This window comes from Nothobranchius furzeri, chromosome 5, assembly GCF_043380555.1.
Source record: "Nothobranchius furzeri strain GRZ-AD chromosome 5, NfurGRZ-RIMD1, whole genome shotgun sequence".
Lineage (NCBI taxonomy): Eukaryota > Metazoa > Chordata > Actinopteri > Cyprinodontiformes > Nothobranchiidae > Nothobranchius > Nothobranchius furzeri.
Window position 1 is genome coordinate 82,955,658 of NC_091745.1, and position 11,660 is coordinate 82,967,317.

At 40.0% G+C, this 11,660-nt stretch overlaps 2 protein-coding genes across 3 annotated transcripts; one reads left to right on the top strand and one right to left on the bottom strand.

Moving 5' to 3' along the window:
* Positions 1 to 1,264: 1,264 nt before the first annotated feature.
* On the bottom strand, positions 1,265 to 4,069 carry LOC139070159 (uncharacterized). The gene is made up of 6 exons (XM_070551880.1): positions 3,500 to 4,069; positions 3,301 to 3,412; positions 2,995 to 3,215; positions 2,724 to 2,895; positions 2,515 to 2,642; positions 1,265 to 2,398 (listed from the first exon to the last, which is right to left on the bottom strand). Exons 1-6 carry the CDS (start codon positions 3,563 to 3,565, stop codon positions 2,081 to 2,083), a joined length of 1,017 nt encoding a protein of 338 aa, XP_070407981.1. The 5' UTR covers positions 3,566 to 4,069; the 3' UTR covers positions 1,265 to 2,080.
* Positions 4,070 to 6,577: 2,508 nt separating this feature from the next.
* Positions 6,578 to 10,842, top strand: smpd5 (sphingomyelin phosphodiesterase 5). 2 transcript variants are annotated; one of them, XM_015976764.3, is made up of 8 exons: positions 6,578 to 7,904; positions 8,139 to 9,075; positions 9,171 to 9,246; positions 9,342 to 9,482; positions 9,561 to 9,650; positions 9,735 to 9,798; positions 9,884 to 10,043; positions 10,168 to 10,842. In XM_015976764.3, the coding sequence occupies exons 2-8, from the start codon at positions 8,239 to 8,241 to the stop codon at positions 10,282 to 10,284; spliced, it is 1,485 nt and encodes a 494-aa protein (XP_015832250.3). In that variant the 5' UTR covers positions 6,578 to 7,904; positions 8,139 to 8,238; the 3' UTR covers positions 10,285 to 10,842. The 2 variants fall into 2 exon arrangements, with proteins under 2 accessions (XP_015832250.3, XP_015832251.3); XM_015976765.3 differs by having other exon boundaries at positions 6,578 to 7,098.
* Positions 10,843 to 11,660: the final 818 nt, after the last annotated feature.

Sequence of the window (11,660 nt, forward strand, 5' to 3'; positions counted from 1 at the left end):
ACCCAAGCCTAGGAAAGGGAGGGAGACCGAACTCTGACCAAAGCATCGACATATATGTATGGACAATGGGTTTCCTTTGGCTCCAATAATAAGTTTTTGAGCCAAAATGGGAGGTGGCCACCACCGCCATTTTGACCGTGACACAGGTTCCATCAAGCCCAGACAATTCCCCAAAAGGGAAGAGAGGTGGAGCTGAGGGTGGGGCTGTAAGGCTGGGATCAACTGACGACACTCGGTCGAACTGAAGCTAATGTAGCTACAAGCTAACCTGAAGCTAACCCAAAGCTAATGCAGAGGTGAGAGCTAAGCTAACGGAGGTATCAACCTAGCTACAACCAGAGCTAACTGTGCCCGCACAGCAGACAGGCGCCGCTGCGATCAGAGATGCGCCGAGTTGCAGGGAGGGGACCATACACAGTAAAAAATCCTGTGTCAATTTAACTCTAAGAGAGTTGAATTTAACTCCGTGTCAGATAACATTTGGTCCCACTCGAAAATAGAGTAAAATTTACTCTTTTATCAGTGTTACATTTTCAGTGTTAATTTTACTCAAATTTGTGTTAAAATTAACACTGCAATGTGTTAAAATAATTAACACTGTGGTTTATGAACACTTTTCAGAGTAAAATATGACACTTTGAAGAGTTAATTTAACTCCAAAATTAGATATAAAAAACAGTCTTTAGTGTCAAATTTAATTTCTCTATAGTGTTGATTTTTATTTCTCCAGTGTTGTTTTAAATATCTAGTTCATGTAGATCTATCAAATAAAAATAATCTCAGACAAAAGGTAACTTTGACAGCATTTATTCACAATGCAAAGATACTTTACATTCTCAAATGTATAACAGTTGTAATAGTTGCATAAAAAGTTGGGACATTGAAACCTACTGTCCATAATCACATTACTATTTGTAATCATACATTTTTGAATAATGCAATCACCACAGAAAACAATATGGAACAACAAAGAGAAGTGAGTCATTCACTCCATATGACATTTTTATATCAAAAGGCCTGGGATACAGCAGGTGGTCAGCATGAAACAAAACCAAATCTTGTGTTGTCCTGGCCACTTCATATGCATGGACATGTTCCTGAAAGCTAACTGTGCATAAAGGCACAGTTAGCAGAAACAGTTTCTCATGTATTATCAGAACTGACTCAATCTGATAAAATATCGGCATTTCAAAATCAACTTTGCCACAAATAACCAGATGAGGGCGGTAAATAAAGCCATTGTGTTTTGCCCAGTTGACTTTCATAACTTGAATACCATTTGGCACTTGCATTGACATGGCAATAACAGAGCCTCCTTTTATCATTTTCAAAGACACCATTTTCCCTGGACCAATGTCTAAACGATTAAAAGTAGAAGAAGATTGCCAAATGTATGCCATATGTCTCTGGTGTTTTTTGGCTAGAGTTTTGGTGATATTTTTAAAGGATTTAAGCTGTTTTTTGAAAAAATTGTGCTTACCTTCAAAGCGCATGCACCAAGTATGAAGTACAGGTCCGATTTTCTGAATACAACGTGGATAATGGATGAGGAAATGGTGCTTTGGTAAAAGTTTCTTGTGTGGATACAAATTCTTGAACAGTTTGTGGTGATCCACAAATGACAGTTTCTTTTGCATGCTGCTGAACATCTTTAACTATCTCTTCCATGGAACCAACAACAGAGTTCACAATGCTTTGGCCTAAACCTGCAGCCTGTAGATCGGAAATTACACTTGCACAACTATTTACAAGGTTAGCTGAAGATAAACCTGACTCGGTCTCTAAACATTTAGATACTTGAAAATCAGTGGAATTACTTGTGTTAGGAACACTTTGACAAGATGAAACATTGGGTTCTTCAACTGAATTAAATGAATTGTCAACATGACACTTGTTTAGATGCTTTCTAAAACCAGAAAAACTACCAAAAGAACGTGAGCATCCCAATTGGCCACATTTAAGATAAAGAGTCCTGCCAGTGCAGAGACCATGGATTACTTTAAGGTGCTTAATAAGGCTGTTTGGTGTACCACGGTCCCTTTTGCAAAGAAAACACTTCATTGTTATGGCTCACCCGATTCTAGCGCAGCATTCTTGCTCGCAACTCTGCAACTCTGGGAGTTTGTTTTGTTTCTGCTACATCGATGTTGTAAACGGTTGTTTGGAGAAAAGTGAAAAAGTTGGTCAGGGCATGACTGTATGACGTACCGAATACATAATGAGCTTTAAAGAGTTCATCAAGAGCTCCCACTGAACCAGTTGCCTTGCATGGAAGTGCATGCTTGTCGATCACAATGAAGAAGGTGTGGATCCTGCTTCTTGTAGTTCCCTGAGCTAGAAGGTAGGGCTGGCAGCTTTGGCTAATATGGTCTAGATGCTGTTGTACACTGGTTCCAGCCTAAGACAGAAAAATAATAGTATTTAGTGTCAAGACTGACAATAGATAAGGTAACTTCAAACTGGGCATTAAAGTGAGGTGATGGGAAGTATATTTTAAAAAAGCGCCCAGCATACCTTTAGGAATCTGATGAGGTGATCTGCGGCTTGAGATGCAGACATCTTTCCTGGCCTCTTTCGTCCTTGTGCAGAAGGTGGTAGCAGATGTAGCAGCAGCAAGATTGCAGACATGTCACTGTCCCAGCCTGTAAAAAAAGACATGCATCTGATTAACAAAATGTTACAAATAAATTAAATTGTCATAATTACCTTTATTACACACATACCATTTTCATCTTCAGCTGCTGACTCAGTGTTGTGCAGCAAGTGTAAGAGTTCTGGAGTGGGTACCAGTCTATGGCTTTCCACGATAACCTTCTCTTTGATAGAGGTGGGCCACTTCACCAAGAATTTGTTGGCAGTTTCCTCACCAAACAGAAGTCTGAAATCTTGTTCTATCTGCATTGCAAAAATAAAGGACAAAATAAATAAATAAAACCACTATCGGTGACACTTCATAATGTCCAGGATATTTCTGTTACAAAAACAATGTTTTACCAGTCCCGGTGTGTCCAAAAACCGTGGAAAGACTGAGAAGACATCTGTTGTCTTGTCATCGTTGACCAGTGAATTGCGATATGCAAATGTGGCTCTCATCTTCTCACGAATAGTGTCCTCATCAGCAGTGTGTTTCAAAACAGCAAGAGCTGCTTCCACATCCTCATTAGACTGCATTTTGTCAGCAGCTAAGGTGGATTGGCCATGGCCTGGCCCACCAACTTCAGAAAAAAATAAATACATGAGCTTGTGCCCACACATTTGACATTTTATTGCCATCATACTATAACTGATTTGTAAACTTACTTTTGGTAGATTTCTTTACTGATGCACCCTTCTCCTCAGCAGCTTTTCTTTGAATGGTCTTCAAGCGCCATGCAAGGTATCCTGACCCACTCTCTGGATCGTAATAGTGTTCCTATATAATAAAACACAAAGATACAGAATATGTTATCAGTATTTATACCATCAATATTTAGCTTAATGTTACGACCATTTTGCTTACATATCCATGTTTTGAAAGGGGGTCTTCCAGATATGGAAACAAGGCAACAATTCCCTGTGCATACATCACTCTGACAGTTCGAGGGGGGGATGTTCTGATAAATAAGCACAGTGATGACTGTCACACATTTGATATCAAAATAAATATAGTAAATATGCTATTTTTAGCCTATATAAATTTACCCATGCTTTTCTGTCATCTCAGCAGCTAGAATGTTTATCATCTGTCTTCTGGTGGCATCTGTCAGAGATTTGGTTTTTGCGTACTCCTGCATGATGCGTTCACCACCAGGCTTTGTAGTTAGGATCTGTTTAATCAACTTAAAATGAAATGAAGAATGTAGTAATCAAAAACTGAGGTACACATATGAGTGTTAGATTTAACAGTAATGTATATTACTCACTGCCAGTGCCTCATAGTTTATGTGACATGGCTTTTTAGGCTGACTTCCTCCATCAGTTGCTGAATCTTCAGCAGGATCACACATGGTGAAGTTCAGAATAATAGTATCATCAGAAGATGCTGAAGATGATGTAGCCAATGGTGATAGAGAAGAACCTACAAGAAGTGGAAAAAAAACAAACAATAACAAAAAAATACAAAGACAAAAGTATATTAAATGTAACTGTGATGATCCAATCCAAACCTTTAGGTTAAAAATGAACACGACTTTAAATAGTCCTTACCAAGTTCTTCGTTACTCATCATGACTCGAAATGCTCCTGGGGACTCCTTCACTATTTCCTCAAAAACCTCAGCATCAATTTGGGTGTCAGACTGGTCATACTTACCGAAAAAAATGAAGTGGAGACTCCTTGGACGCTCTATTAGTGCAATTAACGCCACAGCAAGTCATTTTGTCCAACAATTGCACAAAAAATATCCAAAAAAGAATACACAAACACAGAGATTCAAAATCCCGGAGCAGTTTCCAGGCCAGACCGAGGCTCTACTGAGGTCTTTCCACGGAGCTAGCTCTGTGGTCATGTGGGTCTGATGCTCATTAATTATACAGAATTTTAGGCTTTTAATACACTTAAACAGAAGAGTGAGAAAAAAAATTCACCCCCCTCAGAGTTGTCATGAGTGTAAACTAGATCATTTAAACCAAAAACATGTTTTGGTACCAGGCTGTAAACATGTTTATTCCTGATGTGAAGTTGGTATTTTTAACATGGGAGTCAATGAGGATTTGCTCGCTTCTGACACCAGCCCCTAGTGGATGAGGGTGGAACTGCTATTTTTGTTTTTTCATTTCCGCATTGGCCTCACTTTCAGAACCGATTTGTGGGGGATTGGACCAAAGCCCTGGTGTGTCCAAATCCACGGGAAGGATGCTTGTAGCGCATTTTGAGGTTGATGACGTCACAGCGCAGCGAAGAGTACTGTCCGAATTCCAAGAATACTCATTCTCGCGTCCTCAAATGCGTCCTCGCTCCGCCCACATTTCGAGGACGGGTCTGTTGTATTGTCACAATTCAGGATTCAGAATGTCCGAATTCAGGAGTAAGGTCTAGCTGCAGACGCAGCCCCGTCCAAACACGCCCCGACAAAACACGCCCCTATGTACAAAACACGCGTGCATGTACGAAGACGAGAACTCGCATGCGTGTTGCAACCATCGACATAATATAGGGGTTGCAACAGATGGAAATGACGGTTCAGGTAAAGACAGATTTATATTTTTACAACTTGCGAAGATTTTGTACTTTAAATTTGAACGTTTAAGACATAGTTTGATAGATAGCGCATTCGTGATTTTTTTCTGAAACACTTTTATATAAAATTAAGCATAATTGGCAGTGGGGGAAGACGTCATGGATGCAAAATATTTTTAATATAATTTTTAATGGGATACATGCAAGCCATGTAGCCCATGGCTTGCATGTAAACGTAAACAAAATAAACGTAACAATAGGCTATTTATTTGACCGTTTATGACTCCTCATCTAATAAGCAGCAAACTCACGATGGCAATGTGGTAGACCGGAGGTATTCTACAAACACAAGAACAGTGCTAATGCCTATATGTATTGTTTTCACATTGTTTATGACAGCCTCTAGGTATGAATGTCATTTTTACTAATTGCTATTTATCTTTGTCTCATTAGTGAGAGGCAGCTGAAGTCCTATGCCATGGAACTGCTCAGATACTCGGAGAAATTCAGAAAAGCTCTGGACTCATCTGAGGCTGTAGCATTGTGTGGACATTTTTTTTGGAAGGTTTTTGTAAGGCCAATAAAAGTTGTTGCTGGTTGTTTCATTTGTCTGAACTTTTTTTCGAAAGCCAAATTTTTCTGCTTTTGTGTTTACAGAATATTCTTTACAGATTAGTGTATGGTCAATATCAGTTTACTAGTCTTGTGAATTGTATACTTAATGGAAAATATTTTAGTAATTTTTAAATCAACACATTTTGTGTCAAAGGCCCAGCAATTATTCCTGTTAACAGAAAATATGAAATGCATATATACACACATGTAAATATGCCTAAAAATTACACATCAGCAGCTTTTCACTGTAAAGAAGCAATAAAAAATCATAAATAGTAACATAAATATTAACTACTCACTCGTATGATCTTAGACCTACTGTTAGTGCCTGTAATAACAAATGGTTGAAAGTTAAATGTTGCTGTAGGAGGCGTGCTCCCACATAAATGGAGGCTAGTGGGCTTCAGGGGTTAATTAAAATGATTACCACTAATTACTTTTTCTGATATTTTATTTTATTGCATTTAAAATAAACACTTGCACATACATTACTCACCTGCTAACTTAAGTAAGCACAGGTATGTTGTGCCTACTGTCCGGTAACTGATTATTTGTTGGTGGTATCTGTGTTTTATAATGTCACTGGGGATGCCATAAAGTGTGTATGCAAGAAACAAAAATCCATACATTCATATTTAAACCTGGAGTCCTGTCTGTTTAATTACATTATTACTATTTCTGTATAAACGTATTCTTTCAATTGTGTTGTTCGCCGAGAGGGTTTAAAGCACAGACCGATCACCTGCTGGAGCTGACAGCGGGATGCTCCCCACCCGCTGGGAGGGCCGCCGTTATTGAGCTCGGGGGTAGCTCAACAGGCACATGGGGGCGTGTTTTGTAGGGACTGCGTCTGCAGCTAGGTATTATTGGAATTCAGAGCCGCTGACTTCCGGTTTTAGCAAGGGTCCTTGCTAGACCGGCGAGGACCCGTACTTATAAGCATCCTACCCGTGGATTCGGACCATCGACATTAATATTAGTCCTCAATGGGTCTACATCCTTGCGAGGGAAGACGGATTGCTGCTAAATGAAATAGCCAATCGTAGTAGAACCCTTCTAGCCAATCATGGGTGAGAAAGGCCGGATCTTCATTGGACGAATCAAAATAACGCACCCGGGCTGGGGCCCTTACCATGGTAACCGTGATGGGCGTGGCTTAACGATAGCAGCCGAACAGGAAAAAAGTTAAAGTGTCGTCGGACTGTAATGGTCGCTCTTGTTACCTGCTGGTTAACAATGAAAAGTCTAACTTGAATTTGAATTAAATAAGTTCGCAGAGAGGTTGTTCTGTGAGTGAACCCATTAGAGGCCAATTTCTGTGCTAAGGTAGGAGCTTTACAGTTTAACGATAGCGAGGTAATTGAAGCTAGCGTCACACAGGTGACTGCTGCAGTTCAGTTGTAATAACAGAAGCTCGGACGCTTTATAAAGCACGTATGAGTGGTAGGGGACTCATTGACCCGGTACCATACCCATGCAGTCAGGTTGTGTGGTTATTTCCCGACATAAACAAGTAAATCTAAATGTGTTTGTGAGTGTTTATTCAGTCAAACCAGTCCTCAGTCTAAAGCAGGTTCTCGTTAGCTTCTCCGTCTTCCACTCAAACGGTTTTGTTACGAATGAGTGCTGTACGCATTTCCTGGTCCCGTCCTGCGGGACCGGACCGAGGGATAGACGCGCACTTGTTAAGGCAAGACGATTTTAGCGAAACTATGTCACACGTCTTCAGAAAGAATTAAAAGTTACTAAATGTGAGCATTTCCTATATTTACAACCAGAATGTTACCCAGTAATAAAGAATGCGTGTCCACCCAGCATGCCTGTTTTTTGGAAACGCAAACAAAGGTGCGGCGTTAAAATTCTCGTTTAGCAACACTCAGCAACTGATAAAGGCTGAGTGACACCATGCATTAGTTTTCCTTTAGTGGCCAAACTCGTTGCACGAGTGCGTTAACGTGGTGACGTGAGAACCACCGTCTCCTGGTGCAGACGTGAAGTCCACAGGCCAGCCATGAGAACTGAGTGGAAACGCAAATATTGGTTTTGCCACAGAATGAATCACACCTCTGAGAATTCAGCATTATTTTTGTGTTTACCCAAATGAGAGAAATGGACATCATCAGATTTTGAAAGTAAGATTGTCTAGAATAATAAAGAGTCATATTTAATATTGCTGACATGGTCATTTGTCACAGTGTAGGACGGGTTTAAGCCCCACAAACATGCAGTTGGGTCACAGGGGCCCAGTGGGTTCAGAAGAATGGGATGGAAACATTAAATAAAGAATGAATAATATGATTATATGCTATAACAAATTAAAAGAAAAAATGCATCTCACTCATTTTTAAGAGTCTGTATTTTTGTAGTTTCAGAATCCAGCAGAACTCCAGAGAAAAAGCCTGTTTTTAAGGAATTAATCCGAAACTGGATGCTTTTCCTTTTCCTGTTTTAAAACAGTGATAAGAGATGGCTCTACGAGCATCTCCTTTCCCTAACGGGATTCTTGCCTGTATCCACGCTGTGGGCTGGATTTTAATTTTCCCTTGTTTTTGGTATCTTGAGCGCATCATTGCTCTGTGTAAATCCACCTCCCTGGAGCGAATCCAGCAGCAGGAGCAGGAATGTTACCGCCATCCTCTCAAGGTTTTTTTTGGCTCTATTGTCTGCTTTATATTTTTTCTCCTCACAGCCCCTTTGGCTTTCTTGGGCTTCCTGCTCTGGGCACCCCTCCAGACCTGTCGCAGACCTTTTAAGTACCATAGAGAAGCACCGTCATCACCAGAAAGGGAAACGCACCACGGCTTTGAGACCGAAGGACAAGCATCATTTAGCTTTGCTACAGCCAATTTGTGTCTTTTGCCAGATGGTCTGGCTCGCTTTAACAATCTTGGCCACACTCAGGATAGGGCGTCTGCCATTGGTCAACTCATTGTGACGAGCCAGGTTGGTCACCAAAGTGCCACCCATGTTTTGGCCGCTCAGCATCTCAGACACCAGTGTGATGAACCTCGGCAGGTGTTGTCCGTTTTTCCAAGTTGTCTTGATATCCTGTGTCTCGAGGAGGTGTTTGATAAAAGAGCAGCGCAGAAGCTCACCAATATACTAAAACCAGTGTTTGGACACATACTGTATGATGTTGGCGTGTACACCTGCCAGCCGCCGTGCCGATGTTCGTCTTTTAAGTTCTTCAACAGCGGCCTGTTCCTTGCTAGTAGATTCCTGGTGCTTGAAGCTCAGTACCACTGCTTTCCTAACAGCAGTGGGGAGGATGCGCTGGCTTCCAAAGGTCTCCTCTCCACCAAGGTGTCCTATTTACTGACCCATCTCAATTTAAGGGAAATTCAGAAACGTTGAGTCATTACAGAGAAAACGACATATTTGCTTTTGGTTCTCTGCAGGTTTTCATAGGTCAGAATCAGAGAGGGAAGAAAGTCGTCGGCTATTTTAACTGCACACATCTTCATGCACCAGAGGGCAAGTTCCCAACTTGGTTCACTCACTTGAACTTCAGTTTTTCTACGAGAAAAAAGAAGTCAGGTTCCCGACTGTCTTCTCTGTGTTCCCATCAGGTGAAGGGGAGGTTCGCTGTGAGCAGCTGAACATGGTCATGAGGTGGATCGCTGACTTTCAGGCTGCCAGCAAACAGCCTGATGAGGAGGTTGTTTTTGACGTGCTCTGTGGTGATTTCAACTTTGACAACTGCTCACCTGGTCAGTCTTTTACATTAAATGAGCTCTTGGCACTTTGTGTATATTTTGCACGTGTATGAAGTGTTTTCATTTGTGTAGACGACACTCTGGAACAGAATCACTCATTGTTTGATGACTATGGAGACCCTTGCAGAGAAGGGCCTGGAAAAGAGAAGCCCTGGGTCATTGGTTGGTACCATTTAAAGCAAATCAACGACATCATTACAATTATTGTGAATGCTAAAAGGTGACTACTGTGGATTTCTCCTGAAGGCACTCTGCTGAAGCAGCCCACCTTATACGAGGAAGATGTGAACACCTCATTAACTCTAAAAAGGTGTTTTTTTTAGCTCTGTGTGTGTTTATACATTATTTTCTCAGGTGATGTTTTAACTTTCTCTGTTTTCTTTGTATCTCTGCAGAACGTTGGAAACCAAGGAGCTGAGGAAGCAGTACATCTCCCCTCCTGTTGCTGCAGAGGGCTTTCCGCTGGTTTATCCAGAGAACGGCCAGCCGTGGATTGGACGTCGGATCGACTACATCCTCTATCGAGAAAGCACCATTTCAAAGCTGTGCAGAATGGTGTGCCTTTGGATTTTCAACTACTTTTAGCTGAAGATGACTATAACTTAAAAAAGGGGCTGATAGGATTTTCCTACCTTTTTCAAACCAGGTAATAGATGATTGCTCCTTTGTTTCTCTCTAGGAGGTTGAAGCGGTGACCTTCATAACACAGCTGGCCAGCCTTACAGACCATATTCCAGTAAGCCTGAGACTTAATGTAACTATGGACTCTAACTATGATGGTGATGATGATGTATGACAGTTAATGTGAACAAGTGGGGCCAAATGCATTTAAATCTACAGTTTTATCTGTGCAGGAAAATTAATGTTGGAACTGAAATGCTTGAATTTTTAAATTTAGTGATTTTATAGAATTTTGGGGGTTTCTGTCAGATGCTTCTTTTTTCATAACTGTACGCATGTTTTATAGTGCAAGCAACATTTAAATGACACATTGTCTCAGTATAGATTTTTAAAACCATATTTTTAATATTTTTTAATTGAAATGTTTCGTTCAGAATTAAATGCAAGTGATAAAAATTATAAATGTTTATTTATTCTTTAAATGTGCCAGCAATAACACGTTGTAGCACTGGTTTTTATTTTGCTTCTCTGAACAGTGAACAGGATGATGACGGGAAAGTGAATCGGTAGATTTGGCCCACTTGATTATAAATGCACTATGTCTCATAAACAACATTTTCTAAGATGATAAGATTATTGAACATGTTTGATAATTTCTAAATATGTGATAGAATTAGATGTTTATTAAATGAATATCAAAAATAGTGGCAGTAAAATAACCATGTACCATGAATGCTCGTCAGTTTTTGCTTATTTAAGTATTTCACTTCAGTTAAGAGAGTAACGTTTAATTTGCTATCGATTAAATGAGGCATAGAATACGCACAACTGGTCAAAATATGCTTCCCAGGTGGCTTCTGGCAGACTGATGAGTGGGGGAATTGAGCAAATAATAATTGATTGATTTAAAAAAGGATGTTTATGTTTAAGTCTTATTTATTTGGCAGACACTTTTATCCACAGCGACTTAAAATTTATAACCTATAGGGCATGTTGTGATGGTTCTTTAAGATTATTCCACTGAAAATGTGGTTGAATCCCCAGGATGGTCATTTAACATGAGCTGTGAGCTCGGCTGGAACTGGGAGAATAGGAAGTGAGTTCACCTTTAATGTTCATTGTTGAGAAGTTTTCAACCAACCAGATCTGAGAAATTTCATGAGGCGTTTACCAAGACCGTCAGCCGTCATGCATTCCCCAGGCACTCAGAAGAGGTTTATTCCACTGAATGTGAAGTAAATCTGTTAAACATTAATTTGTTAATATACTGATATTAATATGTGAATGTAACTAATAATACATCATTATTAAGTCATCAAGTTAAGATCTTAAATAAGTCATGAATGATTAAACATTTATGTTGATTGACTCATTGGTTAATTAATTAGTTAATTATTAAATCACTTTAGATCAAACATTAATTGTAGATACACATAATATGATTGTAAACAATCCTTTTATTAAAAGAGTAAAAGTCTGGGTGTCTGCACAGACCTTGCAGCTGCAGCTCCATGTCCGCGTGAGAGGTTGTTTGGATTTAGTTTCCAGATG